General features: G+C 37.4%; 1 protein-coding gene across 1 annotated transcript in view; it reads right to left on the bottom strand.

Annotated features, from left to right (window-relative positions):
• The window catches only part of TNNI3K (TNNI3 interacting kinase), a 93,654-nt gene extending 67,581 nt beyond the window's left edge, over window positions 1-26,073 (bottom strand). The window contains exons 1-7 of the mRNA XM_055724304.1: window positions 26,034-26,073; window positions 25,282-25,390; window positions 20,577-20,662; window positions 18,948-19,045; window positions 15,588-15,698; window positions 5,349-5,447; window positions 3,545-3,683 (exon numbers count right to left, since the gene is read on the bottom strand). Coding sequence (XP_055580279.1) covers window positions 3,545-3,683; window positions 5,349-5,447; window positions 15,588-15,698; window positions 18,948-19,045; window positions 20,577-20,662; window positions 25,282-25,390; window positions 26,034-26,073 — 682 coding nt within the window. The remainder of the gene's footprint in view (window positions 1-3,544; window positions 3,684-5,348; window positions 5,448-15,587; window positions 15,699-18,947; window positions 19,046-20,576; window positions 20,663-25,281; window positions 25,391-26,033) is intronic.
• Between the last annotated feature and the right edge of the window lie 535 nt (window positions 26,074-26,608).

The following is a 26,608-nucleotide window of genomic DNA, read 5'->3' as shown; positions in this document are numbered from 1 at the left end:
CAGACTGAGCCATTATGTAGGTCAAAAGTAACAGGTGAAACCATTACAGTAAATAAAAGGATGATAAGAAGACAGTGCAAATCTGTTTTATAAAAATAATGGAAATTGTCCAAGTCCCAATGAGTGATAACACTTTAATATTCAGAGAAGCATGACTGAACATGCCTGGATTTTTAATAACAAACTCTGGTTTTAAATTTACAATTGATTGCATTTGGCACAGGTGGCAGCAATTTTCAAAGATACTTCAAAAAAGAGGAACTGCAACTCTAGGCAGCTCAGTAGTACTGAAAACAGACAAATTTTATTAGAAGTCCATAGGAATTATAAAACCAAAAAATATATTTTATATCACATGGTTCCTGAAAGAAACCACCAGTGTGAAGAATAAAAAATAGCATTTAGCTTATGTGAAGCAAAGGAAATGCTTGCTTCCTGGCCACCAACTAGTTCTTCAAATCTGTAGATATTCCATTTCTTAGCTACCCCATCAGGCTATAAAACAGTTTTTTACATGTAATTTTTTTCTTTCCTTTGGAAAGGAACAGTTTTTGAAGGCATGCAAACATTTACATTAGAGGTCCTACTTCTACATTCATGGATTTGAGAAGCAGTTATTTCCAGGCCCTTCCTGATTTCAAAGAACTGGAACAATAGAAAAAAAAAAAAGTGGAATGTACTGATAATTCTAAATTACCCTTACTTCTTAGAAAAGACAACCAGCCTTTCATTCACCCATTCCTTTTTCTGGTGGGGTGTCGGGACACCACCAGAAGCGTGGCCGTACAATCAGGCCAGCTGACAGCACAACAGGTGAAAATCACAGCTCTGTTTTCAGTATTCAAGCTTATCTTCCTTCACATACATGGCAGGTGAGACTGAGAAACAAATAAATACGTGACTTGGACTTTGGTTCAGAAGTCAGCCCTCTTGAGACCCAAACATGTACCCTTCTGGTTACCTAAAGGGCTCAGCAGCTTGACAACACACCTCTCAGGGTCAAGACCATAAAGCAGGCAACTGCTAAAACCAGCAAGTCATCTGGATCTAACACGTGTTGCTGAATATCTGTTCTTAGAAACTATATAGAGAAAAGTTGGGCATGGACGCGAGTATAGTGAAGCTACAAGAAAAGCAAGGAGGAGACAAAACAGTTCAGTGCAATGAAATGAGGAAAGAGAATGGGTATGTAGGAATCCTGATGGTTTCTCATTGTAATGATCTCCCTTTTCTACTTTACTTACTTTGTAATAAACAAAATGAAAAGAATTATTCTTTTAATTACCCTAGGAAAAAAATCTACCAGATTACAAGAATGAATCAAAACTTATGAAGTGATACTTTGTATCCCAATTATTGCTACATTCTACCATTTGAATATTCTAAAATATAAAACTGAATTTCCTGACAGAATAAGTAATGCAAGTTGGTACCAATCATACTGACTCAGTCAAAAAAAAAAAGTCTCTAGGGTTTTGGAAGGTGTAAAAAAAAAGAAAGAAGGAAGTAGAAGCTGTTAAAAATAGAAATGAGAAGTTCCATGCTAAATCAGTTTGTAAAAATCTCAAGATAGTTAAGGTGCTTTAAGTGATAGCTGCTAGTAATGGCATGATGGTCTTTGAGATACATTAATGATCTCAAAATGAATTTGGAGCTTAAAGGAATCTGACCAGTACCTCAAGAAATGTGCTTGATAGGTCTTATGCAATTTCTGAAAATACAGAGAATTTACTTAGTCCTCTACAGTTATTTACATTAAAAAAAATTACCAGATTAGCACCTGGAGAGCTGACTGTACATGTAACATACTGGTTGTCACAGCACTCTCCAAGCTAGCCAGCTGCAACAAGGTCTTTTACCATCACCTACCAAGTTAACTTCACCAAGTAGTTAGCACACCTTGCCCCAGCACAGCCACCAATCCCCCACAAGACCTCACAGGTCCATCTACTGTTTAAGTTGTTCCTTCATACTCTTCATGCCAGTCCCTCTGCTACCTTCTCCTAGTCTCTCCCCACCAAAAGCACACTCGCCCTCTACTCCCTCCTCTCTCTTTATTGGCTGCCCAACCACTTAACAGAACCAGCCACAGCTGCACTTTATCAGCCAACCCCAAGACAGCCCACAGCTGTATATTATCAATGTTAATTAACCCAGCTTCATTCCTCTACAATTGGGTTTATATATATGCATAGGTAAAATAATAACATTTGTGATGATATATACATGGCTAGTACATTTCTTTAATATCTTTTTCTTATATATTGTGGTTGAGTTTAGCAAGTACTTTGGCTATTGTTAGACTGCAGATGTTGCTATACTTCAGCAGTATTCTGACCTTTTCAGTCTGATTCAGTGGTCACTGTTTCTCTTCAGTTCCCATGGCCTCAGAGCTGATCAACGAGTCAGTCAGGTTATGTTAAAATAAATAGTTCAAATTTATGACACCAATTACTGGTCTGCACAGATTACTACCAAAATTTCTTCACGTTGTTTCACCAATTACTTTAATTCCTAGGAATGTAAGAGTTGTTCCTCCACTCTTGTATGCACATAGAGTTTCAAAGTGTGCTACTTCATGAGTGACAGACTTCCCACTTCCTGTCACCTTTTACCAATGCTGAAGATTCTGTTTGTAAAGAAACAATTTGAAATGGTGTTCCAGATTCCCTTCCTTTTGGAATAAACGAGCTAACTGATAGCAAACTTCCCACTGCCTTGTTATGGTGAGTGAACATCCTTTCTTTTCCTCCTCTTTATTATAATTATATCAGCTCAATGCGCACACATTGAGACCGAAACATCAAGAGTGCACTATTGAAAAAATACTTTAAAATCTCATCATCACTCATCATGCTGTTTCCCTCCACACTTTTTTTTACTGTGAGAGTAGGATGTGTGTACTGTAGGCAAGACTCACAGAGAATGTGGTAAATTTACACTGTTAAAATCTAGCAAAGAAGAGGAAATTGGGGAGAAACACAGTCTTTGTGCCATTAGCAGAGTAGGAACAGGGGTATGTGAATGCTGCTGCTTTTGGCATGACTGAGCATACTGAACAAGGAAGAAGCTTCATGCTTGTGAAGCATAGTAAAGCATGTGCTAAAAAGGTTCCATTTTCTGTGGAATTGTTTGTGAACCATTTCAATTTCTCATTTGAATTATTTTAAATTCCTCGCTGTGTAATTTTCATTCATCAGGAGTTCACTATGCATTTAAGTTGATACATACCACACAGCCACATGTTTCCTTATTGGATCAATGCCTCAAAAGTAAGCTACTTCTGTATATTAATTTTAATTTCGTTTTCTGCTGCTGTTTTTCACCTCTAACTTATCAATGGAAACAGAATGCACGTGAGAGGACAAACCAAGCATACTTAACTGAAGAAAACTCTCCAACTGCTTTTTTTGTTGTTTTGGTTGCCAAAAGATGATACACAAACGCACAGAGTACGTGTTAGGAAGGTAAACTCAAGATTTAACACCTGACTGTCTATAAAATACAATGTTAAAGTAAATTTCTTTAAAATAACTTTTCTTACCATCAGCTTTGCTTCCCTCTTCCATCAAGAGCTTTGTAATGTTGAGAAAGCCTTTGGCAGAAGCCAAATGGAGAGGTCTGTCTCCAACTTCACCACTTGCATTCACATCAGCTCCGAATTTCAATAAGAGGTGGGTTACCTAAATATTTCATTAAGGCTAATTAAAATATCACAGGAAAATAAATCTTTTGACAAAATCAGATAGAATATTGTATTAGGTAATAGTGTATGTGAGCATCTCCTTGAAGTTAAAACAGGGAGAAGAGATTCAATAGAAAACTGATTTTTAAGTTACATATCTATAAAAATATCAAAATTCTCAAAAGCAAGTGCTCATTCATTCTCTAAAATGTTATTTATGGTAAAAGGCTAGACACATGTATTTGTTTAATTGACCAGTCAACATAATAAAGCAAATGCCCTCAAAGTCCACAAATGCCAGAGCCTTAGCTTCAGTGTCTCTGATTCAAACAGATCAGTCTCTTACCACAAAAGAACCATACGAGCTTTTAGCATAATTTCACAAGACTATGACTACTTATTCAGAAGTGGCTTATGGCAATAAGCAAACTATTCTCTAGCCCAACATGCAAGGATTTTCTTACTGGATGATGAGGTGCATAAGTATGCAAACAAGCATCTCAAGACCACATCCACAGTTCAAATCCTTGCTGTCGCTCAGCTACAGATGTAGAGCACTTTCAATTATCTATGCATCTGGACTCCGTTTTTTCAAAAGCTTTTCCTACAACTCCTTAATGCACTCAAAGTAACATGTCACTGGAATGAAAAGTACACTCTACCTAGAGGTCATCCCTTGAAACATGAAAATATCCCAGAATACACGCTTTTAGCCAAAGAAAGGTATAGGGAATTACTTGCATAAGCCTAAATAGACCCAGTATTACATGTCACATAAAATGGCTATTCAGGACTGCTAGATTAACCACGTCAATTATAATTTAGTAAAAGAAAGATAATTGAGAGGTTCAATGACAGCTTTGGTCAGAACTTCAGATCACAGAATCACAGCATCATTTATGTTGGAAAAGACCTTTAAGATCATCAAGTCCAGGATGACCAAGTTAACCCAGGACTGCCAAGTCCATCACTAAACCACGTCCTCAAGCACCACATCTACACGTTTTTTAAACACCTCCAGGGGTGGTGACTCCACCACTCCCTGGGCAGCCTATTCTAGTGCTTGACCACTCTTATGTTTCAATAAGTTTGTGATCTGTGTGAATGAAGCAAGCACAGTTGCATTTGTCAAGTGCACAGTATCTCATGGAAAATCCTGCTCCCTAAATGATAATTTTTTCCATTAACTTAAGAGTGGCCACAATTTAGTTTGTGAATTCCAAGGAAAACCAACAGAACTGACATTTAATTATTACTCGGGAATGATGTTCACTTCCTTGGAGAGGTTTAAGGAAGTATACTCATGTTCCTTATGCAATCTCTGAAATGTAGGATGAATAAACATCAAGTGAAACATGTGTCTGGGTCCAAGTCTGTTTATAGGTCATCAAAGCTAGCTAGATAATCACTTGTTTCAAGAGGTCTAGAAAGCAAGACATCAGTTTTTGCTCGGGTCTAGCACAGAGGATTAAAGTGTAGAAATTTCCTGTTGATATTCAGACTCTTAAAGCAACCAGAGATTGACTTAGAACTGTAACTTCAGTACGTATACCCTTTTCATGGTAAGTTCCTCTGGAATGTAAAGCAAAAATATCTAACACCGAACCTGTAGTTACCTTGGTGTTCTGCTTATCAGCTTTGTGAAATCCCTCCATTTAGTTACCTGTTCATGGCCATAATATGCAGCAATATGCAATGGGGTGAAAAAAATAGCATCCTGGACATTCACATAAGCTCCATGCTGCAAAAGAATATCAACAGCCTAGAAGGAAACAATCAGAAAATCCAAGTTAGAAGCACTATATATATGTGGTCTGCTAGTAAAACAAGATTTTGAAACCTTACATCACTGGTTTAAAAAACAGCAAAAAGCCCCGAACAAGCAAGCTCTAAAGGTGAAGGACTGTGTACAACACATAAAAGTGATTAACTTACAGTACTTTAACTGAACACTGAATGTCACTGATGCTTTATAAATAAGCCTGAAAATCTGTTTGGCAGTAAAAAGACTGATTTGTGAACTAAAAGGCATGGAAATCTCTGGCTGGATTTTCTCAGAATAACCTTTAATTTTCTTTTAACCATTATGAACAAAGAGCAGTAAATATACCGGAGTTTTTAGAAGTAAAAAACCGCACCAAAATGAAAGATCATTTTAAATGTAAATGTGCAAAGGTAAATCCTCAAGCATAATTCCCTCAGTGTGTAAAGATTTCTTTGTATTTTAGAAGATAATAGCCCTTTGGCTTCAATAAATAACTCTAAGTGTTTTCTTTCAAATTTCCACTTTTTTGGTCTTTCAGAGGGCCAATGTTTTCCTGGACAGCCATGAATTATCAGACATTGGCTTTCTGAGTAACTGTCAAAATAGAAGTCTGAATAAAACCACTTTGGATTATATATTGAAGTCTAAGGGCTGCTAATTTTTTTGAAGCACAAGGGAGTCTTTAGGCACACTAAGGGGCTTGTACCATGGGTTATTTGAGTAGTTCTGCATATCATTTTGATGGATGTTAATTTTTTAGTCTAATGATGATGAAAGATGCTGGACCATGAATCACCCACAGTACAGTGAGCAACTGGGAAACATCTCCCTGGCAGCTGTAAGAAATGACAAAGAAGGTGAAATGGTCAGCTTCTGTGCTATGCTATTTGTACCTGCAGTTCCCCATTGAGACTTCCACTGATGATGCCAATTAATGCTAGCTGCGATGATGCACATTTCTGTCAAATGCTAACTAAGCTGAGACCACCAAATCATTCCACACATATAAGAAGGGGGCCAGTCATTTAAATCCATGTCATTCTCAAGTACTCAGAGAACGAAAACCTGTTACCAAGCAACGTTAGCGTACAGGGATTATTTCTTCACACAATTTAAATTGCAATATTTTTTTTCCATGTGACTGCCTCAGTAAGTTTTCTGTGTAAGGTCCATTCCCTGACATATGCAAGTGTGTCTATGTCCCATCATTTTTAACCATTTCATCATGGTATCATCTGTAAGCCTCCCCTGGAAGCTGCACTGCAGGGCTAATTCTGTCTCTTCAGAACCCAAAGGCTTCAACAAGTCCAGCACATTATAGGTGGCACCCATGTGTTGCAAGGACTAAGCCCTGCTATTGAAGACAGGCTGGAGGAGGTGAGCATTGCTGTGTTCCTATGACAGTATTCTTCAGCACCTCTCTGAGTACAAATGATGGGGAATGCTGGCCATCTGTGCCCGATATTATTTTCCAGAACCTAGAAGTATCCTGGGATAGGTAGGGAACGTAGGAGCTAGCAGGAGTGAGAGGACTCCTGAATAAAGGCAATCCTGGGGAAGAACAGCATCCCAAGCAGCCATAGCCAGACTCTGCGGATAATACAGTCACATAACCTTTGAGGTTGGAAGGGAGCTCTGGAGAGTGCCCAGTCCAATGCCCCTACACAAAACAGTGTCTCCTAGAGCAGGTCTCTTGGGGCCATGTCCAGTCAGGTTTTGAATATTGTCCCATTTCTAAGGATGGAGGCTCCACAGCCTCCCTGGAAACCTGTTCCAGTGTTTGAACACCCTCACAGTGAAAAAGAAGGGTCCTCTGGATGTGTCTAGTCACCTTCTTGATCAAAGCAAGGACTAATTTCAAAGGTCAGGTTGCTCAGGGCCTTGTCCAGTTGAATTTTGATGATTTCCAAGGATGGAGGTTCTGCATCCTCTCTAGAAAGCCTTCAGTGCTGCACCACTCTTACTGTGATCCCCTCGCTCCCTTGATATATAATCAGAATTTCCCTTGCTAAATATCGTGTGTGTTGACAATCCTTTTGCTGTGCACCCTTTTGCTATGGATCTCAAAACAGTCTGACTCCATACAAAAAAAAAAAATATTCTGAAAGCTTCCCTGAGATCTTTATAGAGAAGCTGCTACTCCCACATCAGCTGAAGAACAGCTCAGTCACAGCCTTACAACATGCACTTACTGGCTGAGTGCTAATGTGTTCAGGTAGTGAATAAAGAACATGCTCGGTTACTGGTTGGTTAATACAACTGACTCGCTCTGTTGTGCATCCCATGTCCGGACAATTTTCAGTATACTAGTAACTTGATGGACGAGAGGTGGGGAACACAGTCAGTCTGTGATTTAATGGCTTGCTGGCTTTCGAGTGATGATTCATCTTAGACATTTTTCAGCAAACTACTACAAGACTGAAGTTGTTGTTGGCTCTGAAGAGAGATGTTTGGACTTGTAGCTTTTACAAGAACATGGTTGAAACTTCTTTGCGTCAGTTTGGTTTTAATTTGGACAAGCAACTGTGAGGCTATATAACACATTTAGGGATGTGACCACAACTCTGATTCTCCTTAATCTCTTTGGAAGCTGGGATTCAAAATCTAGATTAATCTAAAAGCTTCAAGGTGGATCTTCAAGATGAAAAAACTGTGTTGAGCAATGTGGATCCATTTCTGATGATAAACATAGAACTAGATGGATTTTGACACATTTTTCCAGGCTGTAGAAATGGCAACCATGCTAGCTACTTTATGATCTGATAAAAATAATTTTGTGAGCCGTATTAAGCAAACTCCACTGAACTGTGAATGATGACAGGGGTACAGAGACAATCTTCATAGTTTCACAGGCAAGCTATCTTTCTAAGGAAGAAGAAAGGAATCTTAGAAAACACTGAAAGTTGTCACAGGCGTTATAAGTACGCCTGGTGGGTATGCTGGAGTGATGTGTAAGGATAAAATTACTTCAGAAAGTAAGGGAAAAATTTCTGATGCAAAACCATCTTTAAATTCTTATAGAAAGACCAAAAAGATTTTCATCCTCAGGAGACAAGCTATGACTAAAGACACAGCTCGTAACCTAGGGGAAGTTTTGAAGCTGCAGAGAAAGCATTTCTCAATGCCTCAGTGCGACTGGGTACAGTCAGCTGGGATTTACCAGGAGTTAGTCTTGCCTGACCAACCTGATTGTCCTCTGTGATAGAATGACTGGATTTTTGGGTGAGGGGAAACAGCAGAGGCCATTTAATTTGACTTCAGAATGTCTTTGACACTGTCTCCCAAATATTCTTGTGGCAAAGCTGAGATTTTATGGTCCGGATGGGTGGAAAACTAGGTGGGTGAAAAAGCGGTTAGATGATGTGGCTTAGAGGGTAGCAGTTAAAACATTGTGCTCTGCCTCAAGGCCAGCATTGAGTGCTACAGGGGTCTATGCTGGGACCTGTTCTTTTTCATACCTTTAGCGATGGTCCTGGAGGCAGCAACAGAGTGCACTCTCATTGCGTTAGCAGAGGACATCAAATTATGTTCTCGGTACACTTGAGGGTGGGGCTGCTGTCCAGAGGGACCCACACAGGCTGGAGGAATGGGCCAACATGGCCCATACAGAGTTCAGCAAAGACAAACACAGATGCCTCCACTGCAACAGCACAGGCTGCAGACAGCTCTGCTGGAAAGAACCTCGGGACCCTGGTCGACAGCAGGCTGAATATAAGCCAGCTGGGTGGCCTGGCCACGGAGGCGGCTGGCAGCTTCCTGGGATAGGTTCACAGTTGCACGGGCAGGAGAATGAGGGAACAACCGCTCCCCTTTCCCTCGCATAACCCATTTTTCATTCAAAACATTACTTTGAACACTTTGAACAATGCTCTTTGTATTTGTTTCTTAAAATTCTCTTATGAAATGTTTATTTGGAAGCTTTTTGAACATTCAAGTCAATTATGTTCACTTCAAAGACAATTAATTAAGCTACTCTGAAGGTTAAAAGGAGTCAACAAAATAAAATGTAAGACAGACTACACTTAAGGACTTTGTCTTTGGGACAAGGGCAAGGGATAAGAAATCCTCTAAGAAAATAAGATCAATGATTATTGGCTTTTTAGCAGGTAAAATTTAAATGAGAAGACAACTACAACAGTTAAGGCCTTTGCACCAGTGCTAGCCTCTGTACAGCCCTACACCAAAATATCTAAGGAATCTATCATTATTTTCAGAGTTCCTTTATTAATTAAGCTATTAAAATAAAAATATGATTAGTGTCAAGCGTCTGCCTAATTCCCTCCAATTTAGCAAATATAGATATGTCATGTCCTGCAAAGTGTCTTTGCATTAAATTATTACAACTCTTAACTCTCTGTGTATCTGTAAGAATTTTAGAACAAATTCTATCAGACTGAATTAAGAAATGGCTAAAGGGGATTCTGAATGTTTTAAATACAACTTGCTGATGAATGTACAATTAATTGTCTGTCTTAGGAAAACGTCTATTGAAATATTTAATACACGCCCTTCTGTAACACAAGAGGACAGACATCAGACCAGCAATAAGCTTTTGCATGTTCTTTTATCTTAGCTCTTCCAGTCAGATGAAACACAGGTCACAGATAAATCATTAATGAAAGACGCAGGTACTGATGTCTTGAAATATAATGCTTTCCCTAGGATTGTTTTTGCTACAGGGTAGCCAAAAAATGGGATTTTAAAAAATATTTTGCCAGTATTGGTAGATGCCAGACACTGAATATTTAAAAAGTTTTGTGCAATATTACTAAAAGGTAACTGTCCTGGGCAAAGAGATTGCTGTAAATTTAACAATACCATAGTTTTAAAATGTTGCATTTACTTTGAGTTCTTCCAGCTTAAAAATGGGTCACATAAATTTGCTGCACAGGACATTCTTGGGGAGGGCGCACAGCTGAAGAAAACTGTTGTCAAAATTTGTCATGTTTTCAGACAACTTAGCATCATCAGGTTAATGTAAGCTCCTTTACTGAGCCACAACTCAGTGCTTTTTCATTTGTGTTGGCCAGACACCTCGTACTCCCATTTGTTGTGGGCTATGAAAGGCTTCCTTTGCTTCATTCAATCTGGACAGTTTGTTGGTTGCTATTAAAAATAGCTAGTTAATTCAAAACTCATGGGTTTCATTCCTCTTTGTCACTGGTCAGATCCTCAGACAGAGGCAAATTCAGAGGATCTTTGATTCCCCATTACCCTGCAGTTTGTGTAGTTATGTATACTCATGTCATGTGAATACAATTCCTGCATTCCTGATTCTAGAATGATTCTGAAAAGGTCTGAAAAATTGGTGTCAGATAAAACAAAAGGGCTGGGAAGATGAGGGCTAGCATAAAATGCATGGAATGAAAGAAGAAAATGGGGATTTTGTGAACCATTTAAATAGACTCACATAAATTTAATTTTTTAAGGCTTCTTGAGTCCTTTGAACATACTCTTATTACTAGTAAAATTCCAGTGAAGACAGGAGGCAACAAACATGCTGATGTAACATATGACTTGTAAAGGAAAAGGGATTTATTAATGTAGAAATTCTGTAAGATGGGACTAACTCCCTTTTCTCCAACAGGTCCTTGCTACACACACACTCACACTTCAGATTCTCAGGTTTGCAGATTGCAAAAATTAAGTAGCGCTGGTTCATCCTGCCTGCAACCCTCAGTCCAGTTCACACATCTGTAGATGTTGCAATCTCATAATAACAACTTTAATTTACAAAGTGAAATAGGCAATGGTTTTCCAGTGGGGTAATACTAGACAAGACATATGTGTCTGAGGCACACGCATTATTTATTTAGCAATGACCTCTCTGGGCTGGAAACATATAATGTTTTCAAAATAGCAGACCTAATGAGAGATTTATTAAACTTATTTGGTGATGTTTCTAATAACGGTCATCAGCTTATTTTATAATTCTTTATTAATTTTTCATCCTTCCCATTAAAACCTGCAATTTCCGCTGATAAAAATAAGCAAACAGCATAGTTTTTGTGATGTAAAATACAGCACTAAGTTGTAGAGCACATGACACACTTATAAACCACACTGGCTCAAATGAGTTGGAACAGCCCATTGACACTGATAGCCTTCAGTATCCTCATTTTAGAGAACTGATCACTCCAGTGGTTTCAACTGTGATGATAGACCAAAAGCCAAAGACTGACTCTTCAGGGAAATGAGGAACAAAGCATTTATTTCTCCCCAGTTCTTTCTTTCTCTTAAATATTGTCAGTCCTCTTCTATAGTAAAAGACTATATTGCATAAATTGGTGTGTATATCTCTGCTTTTTATTTATTTAATAGTATAAATAATTATTTATCTTATTGGAATTAGGACAATTGTAGAGCAATGAAGCTGGGTTAATTAATATTGATAACATACAGCTGTGGGCTGGCCTCAGGGGCAGGGGGTTGGCCGATGTAGATAAGGTGCAGCTGTGGCTGGTTCTGTTAAGGGGTTGGGCAGCCAATGAAGAGGGAGCAGCCAAGGAAGAGAGAAGCAAGAGAGAGAGAGTATGTCCTGGATGAGGAGAGACAAGATGAGGAGAAGGCAGCAGAGGGACTGGTGTGAAGAGTATGATGGTATGAGATGGTAAAAGACCTTGTTGCAGCCGGCTAGTTTGGAGACTGCTGTGACAGATGATGACAAAAAAAAATCTATTTTCTCAATCTTAAAATTTTTTAGGGAAGGTTGAAAAATTACTCCATATTCCATGAGTATTAATGAAATTGTGGACAAAATAAGCTATTTAATGTAGTAGAGGAGTTTCTAAGCTGACTGAAAATTTCAAAGATGTGTAAAGAAGGAAAGAAAAAGCTTGCACTTGGACTATACATCTTCAGTCCCCAGACCAGCAGATGAACTGAATGAGTTATACACAGTCCCACTCCATGTATAGAGAATACTTCTGATAAAGATCTGATCATTCCCAAGGAAGAAATAAGAGGCTTTTCAAAACTACTCACATAAGTTATTTCTTATCAAGTTAATGGTCCTAACCTTGTCAGATTCTGAGCACCCTGATTTTTCAATATCCTCAGTAGGAGCTAAAGACATGAAACAAATAGTAGGCCTTCCTTTGACATTTGCAGGACAAGGCCCAGACTTTTTAAAAATTACTTGAAACCCCAATGCAGATAAGAGTACTTTGTGTCTCCTAGAGAAGGAACTTTAAATACATACCCTATAGAAGTGAAAAAGATCATTGAAGACTTAAGACTCTGGTTAATAACTCCATTATACTTCTTGCACAGAGCAATTAGATGTGGAGATTCCTTGTCTGTTTTTTAGTAATGGGATACACAAAGAAGGATTTCCATTAAGTTAATAAAAAGAGTTGTATGTGTCCTTGAACAGAATGACACGATGCCCTGGGAGCTCGGAGGTGTAGTGCTACAGTGCAAATGCCCCCAGCCCTGCTCACTGTCAGTGCCCATGCTTGTGGGCAGACACACCAAGGAGCCTCGTTCTTCCACCTGGAGAGGTGACATTCAAAATATAAATGGTTAGCTTGCCCTGTCAGCATGCTTCCTTATTAACCTGCTTAAACAGATGCTACAGATTGACTTGTCCCCTGATCACCATTGGAGTTGCTGACTGAAACACTGAAGGTTTTTTTAATTGAGTTCCTTGGTGTGACCACCCGTATATTGTTTTAACTTTCTTTCAGCTTAACCTTCTCCACACACAGAATCTCTCTAGGTAACAGAAGGTCATCACCAACTGTGTCTTTATGCATCCTGTCTTTAACAAGCACAAACACACCTGCTGGATTTAAATCATTTTGGAGGCTGCCATGTAAAGCTAAATTTGGTTGCTCATAGCGGCCCACAACCCTGGGAGAGGTCCCCAGCAGACAAAGTATACACACACAGATATACATATACACAGTCACATACATATAGGCTACATATGTAGCTCTTAAAAGGGTGAAACAGCAGAATGTGTATTGCCATTAAAAATGGGGGAGCTTTTTCACTGACACAACTTCTCCCCATCACGGGACATACCATGCGCTCATTACACCAAGCAGTGCTAAAACTGTTGCTCCAGTAAATCTCTGCCTCCTTCACTCCCACAGGTAGGCAGCCTTTTACAGCCAAGCTACAGTAGAAAATTTACTAAGGGTATACAGCTCTTACTTGCACTTTCAAAAGTGCTGCTACGCAAGCTGTTCAGAGCTGTATTTGCAAAGCATGCTTGTTTCTCCCAGCGAGTACTTTACTGCTAGTATTATATGCATCAGTGTCCATAGACTCCAAAGAATTTTGAGCCCTGCAATGACTACTGTGACGTTAGGCACTGTCTCTATGTATGCGTACGTGCAGTTAATGCACAAGGTGAAATACTCAAAGGTATTAAGTACAAAAATTTGCAAAGGGTGACCGGTGTAATTTTCAAAAGCTTCAGAGTAACTCAGATAGGTAATTAACTTAATAAGAAGTTAAAATCCTGACTGCAAGTTCCAGTAGGGATTTATCAGCATCTTTGCAAGCTTAAATAAAATAGAAAATATAGCATATTATTACTGATCCACAGATCTGGTAATTTCTCCAGACTAAACAGAAACAATAAGTTAAAGAAAATCTAAACTCCATGAATGAGGAAATATTGCCTTTCCTCAGCTGAACTTCAGTGGCTAGCCTCATAATTTCTCAGACCAGGTATTTAAATGTTAGCAGATTTCTTGAGATAGTATAGAACATTTTATACTAATTAGTTATCAATTCCCCAACAAAACTACCTGTTTGAAAAAAGGTGTCTTTTCTCTCTTTCAATATATAACTATGTAACTATTTCTATATGCATACATATAGTAAACAGTTGATAAAGATGGCTTTCTTTACACCAGTAAGCTCAGTGACTGCTGTAACTTGAGAGTTCGTAAGACACGTATTCTTTCTTGCCATGTACGTTCTACACAGAGGTTCTTCTTTTCCATCAAGAACTGCACACATGCTTTGTTCTCATCAACCAGCCAAACTATGATACTTGAAGGGAATTTGTAAGATGCATAACTAAATTCACAGCATAAAAGCAATTATTAATATCACCTATATTTCCTTCTTTGGACTTAGTTATTTTTTCTTGCATTTCTTGCTGATTATCTCTCTTTAAAGAATGCTGATGTTTCTGTCTCCATAAATTAGTCCAGCACCCTGTATAAGTTAAAACTTTTACTCAAGCACAGGACATAATCTTTGTTTGCTTAATGGACCCAAAGGACATAAAAAGCAAAGTACCTGAATTCATGAGTACGTTTACAGTCATAAATCCTTCATTACGAAGGTAATTTTGCACACCCAGTACTTTAAGAGATTAAAAAAATAAATAAATTACATTGAGTGAGCTGTTGCCAGGGTGACAGAAATGAGATGATGTGTGAAATGACTGAACTGAGGTGGTGAATGATAAGAAAACAGATTCATGATTGACAGCATGTCTAAAAAGGGAAGGGCCTGATTATAGGCATCTAGGGAATCTCATCCATCTCTTCCTTCCTCTGCTCCCCATAGTGGTAAGTCTCCAACTCACAGGAGACTTATCAATATGGATGTTTGAGATTCACACAAGACTTACCCTGACAACAGTTTTCTCTGCACTAATCCGAAGTATAAAATAGCTCTAAACCGAGAACCTCTGTCCCTTTCTGAAGTGAAAATCACAGAGCTGTGAGGTGGAGCCTGTGACATCTAAAAGAGGGAATAAAACTCTTATTGTGCTTCGTTCACACTCAGAAAGATGGTATTTGGAAGCCTCGCTCCATATCCAGGTTCAGAAATCTAGACACATATGAGTGAGTGTTTCATCATCTATCTATTGATTAACACTTCTGATATTCAGAAAAGAGTGCCGTTTATTGCCAAGACTTTGAAGACATTTATGTAAAGGGAAGAGATGTACAAATAAATCTATGTCCTTTGTGCATGACTATGACTGTTAAATGTAACAACATAACCACAGATGTGAGTTTCCCAAAACGTACAAAAACTTAAATAAAATTCAGCTGTACTTATCAGTTCTGAGTTTTTTTTAAATGGCATCAATCGAAACTAAAATAACCTGCTAATACTAGCACTCACTTCTATAATTTTCTGTACAGAAAAGGCAAACCATACCTTATGATGACCAGCAATTGTGGCAATGTGAAGGGCTGTCAAGGCTCCATACCCAACTTGCTGAATGTCCGCTCCACCATGCAGCAGTGCTGTTAACAGTTCTGCGTTGTCCTAAAAAGCATGCGTTTAGAACATGATATTTCTGGGACACAGCTGTAACAATTGCAGGCACAGAGACAAAGCAAGCTGCATATATTCAGGCCTCCCCAGCTATTACATTGCTGCATTTCAAAAAAAGGGACAGGTCATGACCCCAGAAGCACAAGAGCACAAGGAAAGGAGTGGAAGGAAGATTTGTTCCAGGCACCAGAAGTCTCTCTTTTGCTATACTAAAGCCTCTGTCTTTTTAAAAAGAGTCTCTGTTCTGGTTTTATGAAGTCTTTAAAGATCTCTTGGTGTCCAAGCCATTATTAAGTGCTCACACAAACTGTTTTACATGTCAAAAAATTACAGTATCTAACATAGAAGGGCACCTGAGGAGTTCCTAGGATAAATATATAGCACGTATGCCAAGTTCTGAACTGTGGGCTTATTTTTTGTATTGTTCCACTTCTTTCCTGTCATGCATACATTTTTTGCTATTATTTCTTCCAGGTATAACAGCAGCAATGGACACTTATCAAATGGTAGTAACAAAAATAAACTTGAGAAACACATTAAGACGTGTAATGCCCAGGCAATATGAATGTTAACAAATTCTGCTTTACAATGCATATAACTCAAGTGCAGAAGAGATGGTAAAAGCTCCAAACTTCCTCACTATTCTCTACTCCTTCGAAGTAGATACTAAAAGAAGGGCAAGAATTAATCGATGCCAGCTGTTAAATTACATCTGTAAATGCGTAACATTTGTTCATACTGAAATGGTTTTCCTATTTTCAGAAAACATTAGAAATTTCTTTTTGATAATAATGTACAGTAAAAATGTATATCAGTTTTCCTATGAAATAGTTTTAGACCTTGAAACATGTTACTTGGTTAAATAATGGATTGAATATTAAGCAGCCTGGGAAGACAGGCTGAGTTTGTATTATTTTTAAATGTTCTGCTCAAATTAGTGACTCAGTCCAGTTTTCCTAGTTCTATTTACCTCTTATGAAATGCTACAAAAAATTCATATTACAGATAAGAAATAGTTAAGGATTTTCACAAGAAGTTGCTCTATCTCAATATACATTGCTGTATTGTTTCAGAGGTATCTGTAGGCTCCTTTATATTTTACTTAGAAAAGAACTATAATACAACAAAAGCTGTCATTGGGTAATTTATGGTAAATCTTTAAGTCTCAAAATGTCACTTATGGGAGAAATGCTATATTGCATTTTACTTTACATCCCAAAATGTACACTAGTTTGCTTGGCTTTGTGCAACCTGAAGAAGACATTGTATCACATGACTTAAGTGATTAAATAAGTTGCTGATACAGTTTTGTGCCTAAGTGGATGCAAGAAATTTATCAACTTTATAGTGCAGGGAAAACAGACAAAACAAGATTTGATAGCAAAATCAAAACTATTCCCAAGTAATGAAAACATCCTAGAAATCTGTTATAAAAGTCCTTTTAAACAAAGGAATGTTTTTCTTCAGCTAAATTATTAATTGGAAACCATTCACTGAGGCTGACATTAAAGGCAGAGGAATTCTTTAGGCAATTGGCTAATTATGCAACATTGCACATGGGGGAAAGTTTCTTTTATGATTGCTGTAAACCACTACTCCATCCCATGATGTATAAGATTTTATTATTGTTATCATTTTATAGCTTGCATAGCTAATTGGTACCAGTGGTTGTAAAATTAAACTAACATAAGAGTTCCAAGACATAACGCAAGATACAGCAAGTGCTCATATTATAGTAACCAGGAGAGGAAGGTAGCTCATGGTGCAAATATAAAGAGCTAAGCCATGGAACTGCAGAGCAGAAGGCATCCACAGCATAACTTTTAGGTATCTGACTCCATGATTGAGTCTTCAGCCTGTTTCATGACCACCTCTCTAAACACACCCAGGGCAAGTTCAGAGTTCCACTGACGGGATGCATTTGGAGCAGGAAAGTGGCTTAGCTTGTCTACAGCAAACACTGGTAACAGGGCGGTGTCTTTCTTCCCACCTTCAGACAAATTGCAAAAGCTGCTGCTTGGATCTGCTTGGATCTCTTCTATCTTTCCACTCTTACTCCCCTCTGCAACAATTACAACATTGGTATGTTGGGGCTTCAGTGTCTTCCTTACACAAACAAAACTCGAGGCTGTATGCCCCATGTCCCAGGAAATACTGTCATTACTCAACCTGTGCTGGGCTTTCCCTTCTCTCTCCCTGTTCTAACAAGCCCCTTGCTCATCTCCACAGGAAAACTGATTGCATGCTCACTCCAGGACAGCCACAGCTTGCTGGTTGGCAATATGGGTTTGAATTCTCTCAAGACCAGAGTTGGTTTTCTGGTCCCTGGACAAATATTCTAATCATCAGATTATTTCCTAATAGAAGGCAAATCATCCTCTCCTCCACGGGTGAGGTTTTGGAGAGGAATGACTGTGACTGTAGTGATTCCTGCTGCATTTGGAATTGGGTATTTGGATTAAAGATCATCTACCACATATGTGTCCTCTTGCAACAGAGTGAAGAATACTGCCTACAATCAAGAGTGGCAAACCTTCTATCAGCTTTGAACATACAGCAAATCAGAATGGTATCTGCCATGATAGTTTTGCAGAAGAAAGAAGCTGTTATGACCTTGTAGCACCCATGGGACATGTAAGGGTTGAACGTTGCAGTCTAGAATACAAACTCCTAAATTTGATCTGAGTTCCCCCTAAAAAGCTACGTGCTTTTGGGGCTGGTCTATATATGGATTAAGTTTCTAATATGCTCCATCTCAAAATAAGAATCATAAAAATTCTTTAGGAAAATGCTTTGTCCATTTTATTCCTTGCTACAGTTATTGTTGAGTCTTAAAAGACAGATACAATAGTGAAGGAAATTAATATTGAAGCTGAATGTGGAACTTAAGGAGGAGCAACAAAAAAAAAAGCTAAAAAGACAGAAACTGTAAAATAAATTCCTTTGAAATTGTTTCTATTAATAGCAATAATAATAAAAATAACACTCCTCTATCCTGAGTTGCATTGCATGGTTTAGTCAGTATTTCCAAAGCAGTATCATGTCCTCGTGGATGACATCACAAAAGCACATGCTCATTTCCTGTGCATAGGCTCTTCATAGATCATTTTCCTATGCCCCATAAATGTGAAATTTATATTTTCACCAGAAGTAGCAATGTGAGAGTTCAACTAGATAGCTCAGACAAATAAGCTGCTTAGTTGTGAATTCTTTTCATCAGTTCTATTCAAAATAATTTACCTTATAAGCTGCCAAGTGCAGAGCTGTAAATCCATTTCTTGTTAATCTGGATGGACGCAGTCCTTTTAGCATAAGAGTTCTAATATGTGATTTGTTACCTTCAGAAAAACAATTGGAAAACAAAGCCAGAAAAGAATGTAGATGAAGTAAGAAATTTCTGTGCGAGTTTGAAAACAAAGAGAAATAGATAGCTCATCTGCTGACCTGAGGCAAGTCATAAAACATATCTTGTGAAACCTCAAAATGGAACTGGACACCATCTCCTTATCCACTGGGACAGTTGCAGATCTGGCCATGTACTGGCTTATTGTTTGTTCAAGCTTTAATACAGATTTGTTAAGCGTAGATGAACTTCTAAAGAAGCAAACTCCTCTTTAACGTCCAGACCATGCTGCAAAGAACTCCATGAACCAGCAGATGCTTCCAGAGTCTCTGGTTTCTCAGACATGTAACTCCTTTGCCCTTTCAGAACTGAAGCACTGCTCTACCTCTCTACACCACATTATTACAGGGACAGTAATTTTGGTGGATGCTAATGAATGTCAGCATCGGTAAAGACCTTTACCCTTACCTTTCTGATGCACAGTGATGATCTCAAAAAATGTATCTGCCTTTTGAATACTTGTGACAGTAATCAAGGACAATGTTGGATCTAATAGCTTCTTTTCCTCCTTCAAGTGTTCACATACCGTACCTAATTAATTAACATCTCTAAACTTCCTCTCAGCAATCCCACCAATGCCTCTAATGTTACCAGGTACTGATGACATTTTTGGATATGATCTTGCACCCTCTGAAATGAAGAGTAACAATCCACTTGTTTTCAGAAGTGCAGGATCAGGTCCTCCATGATAGCATCTAAGACTGAGCAAATCATTTATGTATGTTATTAGTAAGTGCTTTGCTAAGGCTATAGTCTTAGGATCATATTCTCTTTGCCTCTTTCTGTCAATTTCTGCTGAAAATTGGATAACAAGAGCAAAGTGTGTCCATGAACTAATGACTCACTATGTGGCTAACAGAGCAGCAACGTGGATTGGAGTGGAAAATTCCACCATTAGTGTGTTTTTATGAACATCCTAGAAGGTATCTTGCACTCTTTTCTTGCATACTCTGATTTACTGTCTGCAAAAATCCTATCAACTGATATTTTTCACTAAAGCATTTGAGTTATTCTTTTAATCACCATGAAATAAACTAAGGGTATTTTCATTATACTTAAAAAATAGACGTATGTATGGTAAAGTACTGCTAAAACTAGGTCCCTATCCTGAAATCTATACCATGCACAGAATAAAGAAATGAGGAGAAGTAATCTATGATGAATATAGACTAATTAACTAATGCATATAGCAAGTAATTTTTAATTAAACACCTGTAGTAAAACATGCTACATTATCAACCAAAACTTTCCTTTGACTGAGGAATCAGCTATACTGGGGTTCAGCATAACTCGATTCAACCCCCTTAGCAATAGAATAATGCTTATAGATGCTTATCTGGCTGTCAACAAGAGCAACACAAAAAGAAACTCACTGAAGGTATAATCTTCCTGACAGTGATCAGACAGAACAAATCAGTAGCCATGTAAATAACAGGTTTAAAGAACATCATATTTCAAATACATACCCCCACATATGCAACATAAATGCAGAAGAGAGAGTCCATTTTCTGTGCGGTAATTTAAATTGACTTTGCAGAAGGCTTCATCAGAGCTGAGAAAAGAAATTTTACAGATGATTACTGTTCTTATTCTTCAGCACAGTTTCTTTCATTTTGAAAAAAATTAAAAGAGAAATCTCAATGTGAATTTTTTGAGACACAGGGCTAAATTTATACACAGTTCACACTCTGCAGATCTAGAAATACTTTACTGATATCAAGTGAGTAGTCCAGATTCATTGTTTTCTGAACAATTCTGTTACTCGGTCACAGTATATATTCTAAATTCAGCTAAATTAAGAAAACAAAAGAGGAAAGAGTCTTCAGAAATAGAAATAATCCATACAAAACCACTTTCTTCATTGATGCAATAACAACTAAGAAACATTTTTAAAATCCGTGTATTCATTCTAAAATGATGAGGACATGCCCAGAATTGGAGGCAAACAAGCTAAGTGAAATGAATAACCAGAAAAAGCCTTTCAGAAAGTAAGTTTATGCCCCTGAAATGAGATCATAGCAACACTATACAATCAATACGTGGAAACACTTATATGAAAACACTATGGAAGCACATACATGGAAGGAAGGTAACCAAAGCTCAGACAAAAATTTAAGTCCTATCTCAATATGCATTATAGCTGTACTGGAAAAACTCGTGAGTGCCTGAACTGTCACACTTCGTTTTTAAACAGTGAAGAGAGCCTCTGAAAAGTTGAAGAAAACAATCATTCAATTTTTACTGACAGATTGTTAAATGATTACCATACTGGGACATTTTAGCTTTTGTCATTGAGTCTCATGATCTTCCTTTAGCACAGATTGACTTCTTGTTGCTCTGTTAAACATTCTAATTACATTTGTTGAAAACTAAATACATGTAGCAATTAATGGTTTTGTGGAGAATGCTGATTTTGGTCTGTCAATACAAGTTTGGGTTTTTTTTCCATTCAGTAGCAGTATACCAATGACCACGGTTTAGCAGAACTCTTGGATTTGTGTGTCTATAAATTCATCTTGAGTGAGTACCACTGTTAAATGTATTTAATTAACAATTAAAAATAAAGTTTTAATACTTCTCTCTCCTTGTAAAATATAAACCTATGCAAAGTTCCCCTTAGCAAGAAGACTGCTTTTAAGCAAGGCCTTTTCTGTCAAAAAAAAAAAGCTCAATAATTTCAATATTTCCATAAATATTTCAATAATATCTTCTTTGTATAGAATTTAAAATGCAGACAAAGCCAGCGACTTGTCTTTACTTCTGTTCTCTTTAAGTCTGTTATAAAAGAAATTCTGCTTGCTCAATGTGTGTTATCACCCTAAACCAGGAATAAAACACATGTTTTCATCCTCTTTTTCATGAACTGTGACAAAACTAATTTGGAAATGTTACACCACTGCATTTTTCTGGGTTTGATTTTGAAAGAAACAATTTTGACTTTCAGAATTTGAAAGTGACTTTTCCAGTTTAGTGGAGTGGTTTGAGAGCTATTACATTGCAAAAGCACACATTATAACCCACGGAAGCTGTAGTCTGGGCTCTCAGTGTGTTCTTTAGAGGGCAGGCTCCCAGACTGGATCTCTGGGTCGAGGCAGCCAGTGCCACAGCCCCTACAATTGCCTAGGGACCAGGCAGAACAAGGAGCACCTCATTGCAGTGGGAGGAGTGCGCCTCCAGGAACATCCGTCCACAGAAAAATATGGTGGTGTGAATTATGGACGTATAAAGTATTGTGCTGGTAGGTAAATAATTTAGCAATTCAAACTAAAATTAAATGAAATTGTAATTAAATATTAAACACATAAAAATTAATCATTTTCCTTGTGAGAAATTTTGACAATTTTGTTTCTCATGAAAACTGGCTTTTTGGGAAATACTTTTTCTATCAGAAAGATCACTCTGATGGAAACTCTTGACTGCCCGTTGTCAATACTGAGTGTTTTATAATCTTCAGAAACAGTCCATGATTTGAAATGGATACAGGCCTGATAAAAATAGAGCATAGCATTTATTTATAAATGCCAAAATTGGACTTATTTTGCCAAAACTGTGTGCTTCAAAGAGATTAATCTTATGCCAGTCTAGATTTTCACATGCATTCCTTAGAAGAGTACCACATGTTAACAAAGCTCATTTTTTTATGTTGCATATGTAAACCACCTTTGTACGGAACTTTTTTTTCTCACATTATAGTCACATTTACCTTTGGTGACAGCTCTTCATCTACCACTTCCACTTCAGTAATGTGAAAAATGTTTTGCTCAGTAAAAATAAAATGTCATTCTTCAAATATATTTTATCTTTGTGCAAATCTTCTCTGACATCATGTGATTAATGAGAGTGATATAAGGCTCATCTATTCTTTAGGTTTTCCTTCAGGGGCAATTGAGGGAAAAATAAATTCCAGGTTCTGGGAAACAAGTTCTTTCAGTTAACTTGTCTTTGCTATAATGTGCTGGGTATGCATGGGTGTGCAACCATACATATCAATGCACTGTGGTGACTGCATGGGGGAGTAGATTGTTTTGTTTGAAGGACGTTTTCTGCAAGTCTCAAAACCACAGAATATTATCATGCTGTAAAATTATGTCTCCTGCTTCGATTTCCATCTTTAGAACTACATTAAAAATTCACATTCCTAGTATGTAATGTGTGGTTAAAAATCCAGGTTTTACTGTTTTAGCCATATACTTAAATTTTCCTCTTCCCCCAGTTTGAAAAATAATAATTGAAAATTTCAGTTGGTTTTCTTAATGATATGCAATTTCAATATGATTTCAGTTCTTATAAACGGGTGAAATGTTAATGTTTTTGTAGGAAAATATTGCAAGGAATTTTTTATATATTAAAAGCTGCAATTAAAAAGCCTATACTGATAAGAAAAACTAGCTCAAACGACCTTACTCCAGGCTCAGTTTTACCTAGGTGTCTTCCTAATTCCTTTCTTAAGACTTGCATCTTCTAGGGAAACAAAATTCTGACTTCTTATTTTTAGTGTGGTCTTTTTAGTAAACCATTGCACTAGCAGCTCTGAGATATAGGAATAGAATAGGGTCAACTTTTATCCAGAAAGTGACAGGTGCCATGCTCTTTAAAAATTTACTTTTCACTGTTGCAACTCTTGGTTTTCTATGGCACTGGACAATCACCCATTGCCCTGTGCATGTGTTCCCTAAGTATAAATGGGGATGCTGACAGCTCTTTCCTCTGCTAGTTCGTCACTTTTGTCCTGTTTGTGTTCCACACCTTTGAGAGCTGGGACTTGAACAGTCACTTATTTCACTTCCATCAGGCAAATTACCTTCTTTGTCTTAACTTCCAAAAACCATCGGTTTCACAGTTCTGGATTTTTTAAAATAAATGGATTTGTTTTAACAATGGGAAAAATATTATTAATTCCTCTGCTACTTCAGAGATGAGAAGTTTTCCAAAAATAACCATTGCTGTGGTAGGAAAAGTTTTTCGTACAGTCAAAACCGATTTTTTGCACAGGCCAGCTTTGGATTCTAGATACTCACAAAACCTACTGACTTAATTACCCAAGCCTCTGCAGCTTCTGGAAATGAAATCACTGGCTGATTCCTCAAAGCTGACTAAAAGAAAAAGCCTTTCCAACGCCACGTAACCAGTACTGTTAATTCCCACTCCTTCTGTAGAAAAGAGCAGTGCTCTGTAGCCAAGAAGAGGAGTTTGGCTTACATCTTAGGGAGACTTACATGGGCCAGTAAGACTGATAAGCTGAACTGCCAAAGGTCTGCTAACCTTGAAGTTAATTTTTCTTTATTCTTATGCCTAATGTAGGAATTCAGCACTTTGACCATATATTCAGCTGTCTTGCTTATCTCAAATAAAGAGTACTCTGGCTCCAGTTTGTTAAGATAATTAGTTATACTACTAAACAGGCTTAAAATGAGGCAAGTACTGAAGTACTGTACTGGATCACAGCCAAAGTAGTCAGCATATTGCAGTGAAAGCTGAATGTCATCTTCCACTTAACAAGCTCAAATAGTGACAATTATGCTAGCTAAAAGTGAGCATGATGAATAATCCATATGATCATTTTAGCTTTTTTGAGCTTGTGATTTATTTCTGCTTAAATACCCTATTTTTTCAAGTGGTTTTGATGTCTGAAATTATTTACCTGATCGTTTTCTTAACTTACTCACGAGTGGGGTGTTTTCTGTATTTCAGCTTTTCAAATAGTGAACATGTAAGTATGTTACTTGGTTGGGTGAACTATTTGTTAGCATGTGCTGTCCTGAGAAAGTGATTACAATCATGAATTTGACATCCACTTTCAAAAGTGCTTTTGTGTTTGTTTAAGATCTGTTACTTCAGCAATATTCCTGTCTGAAGAAACACATTAGCAAAACTGAAAAGTACACATCCCATTAAAATTAGAAATCCCATTAAAGCTAATTAATTTACAAAAGTATATAGTTGTTTTTTGTAAAAAACAGGCATTAGTAATTAACAGCCACTAATTTTGGTACTGTGTTGTGTGACTGGCCCTGAATTGTAACAACATATTCCCAAAAATAGACACTAAAGTACATGCGTTCCATATGTGAGAAACACCTTCCTCAAGAAAACACCTGTAACTGAAAATATTGTTTAATAGCAAATACTCATTTGAAAGCAATTAATAAAGAGGTTTCCAAAATATTTTACCTAAAAACATGCTTCAGTTCTGCCAGCTCCTTTTCTTTGATTTGCAGGTCATCTTCTAATCGTTCTATGATTATAGCATATGATTCACTAACTTTCTTCTTCCATTCATCTAACAAGAAAAAAACCCTGATTCATAAAACACTTCAAAGCACATAAAAATCAGGAACTGAAATCATAAAGTCCCAGTAACAAAAGCAGTTGACTTATAAACATCCAATTGTATACCGTTGCACTATTTTTTCTACTAAAGTATGAAAGTTTAAAAAATTACAGCTATTAAACCATTCTTGCTGCAACCAATATAGACACAGATAAACCGATCTCATAGACAACTAGTACATATGCATCCTTATCAGAAATATTTGTAACCTGAACAAGAGAAAGATTAACAGTTGTACTTGATGATCTTAAAGGTCTTTTTCAACCGAAACAATTCTATGATTCAATGACAGACACACAACATAAAAAGGTTGGAAGTTTAAAGGTTTTTCTAATTAAGTATGAGTTAAATCAACATAGTTAATATGATCTTACATGATTGCACACAGAAATTTAGTTTACTAGCTTTTTGTCTTCTTTTACAGACTTTACATGCAATGTGGGTTAAGCTATTCTTTTTGTAAACCAAGAACAATACAATACCTTATCCTTAAACTCAAGATTAAATTAGCAATGAGTTATTTCCTGAAATATCTTTTGCTTCTTGTAGATGGATGTATGGTATATTGCATTTAAAAAGCAACATTAATTACCAGTGCAAGTCTGGGTTGGTCTAGATTTATAATTTCCCATTTATCCAATGTATCTTCTTTGTTTCAGCAAAGTTCTTGCAGTAATATGATTCCTTGTTCAAGAGCAGTGACAGTCCTACTGAAAAATAGTTTTGATAGTCTCTGGCTAAAAATAAACCCTGTGCCAAATGGAATGTCATGCAACAATGACACAGAGCAAAGCAGTCTGTGCTGTCAACTGTAAAAAAAAATCATAAAGGTACCTAATCAGCTTACTTAAAAAGCTACTGTCTTCTTCAATGGAAACATTTGCTTTCATCTGTTGAATAGCTAAAACTGGTGGGAAACAGATAATTTGGCAGCTTGCTACCAATTTGGTAGAGAAAAAGGAATTTAAGAAGCTGAACCCCAAGCATACTTTCAGGATCCTCAAGGAGTGCTGTGGGTCCCCAGTTTGGAGAAGCCAGAGGTGATCTCAATTTGTAACTAAAATGTATGCAGACGGCTTTGGAGCATCCGGGTATTTCACTTAGGATGGGCATAAACTGTGTTGTATCAGAGAGTACTGGCTTGTTGCACTTTGGTAATATTTCTAC

The sequence above is a fragment of the Falco cherrug genome, chromosome 12, assembly GCF_023634085.1.
Source record: "Falco cherrug isolate bFalChe1 chromosome 12, bFalChe1.pri, whole genome shotgun sequence".
Lineage (NCBI taxonomy): Eukaryota > Metazoa > Chordata > Aves > Falconiformes > Falconidae > Falco > Falco cherrug.
Note: the sequence above shows the minus strand (reverse complement) of the source record. Positions and strands in the feature narration are given on the sequence as shown.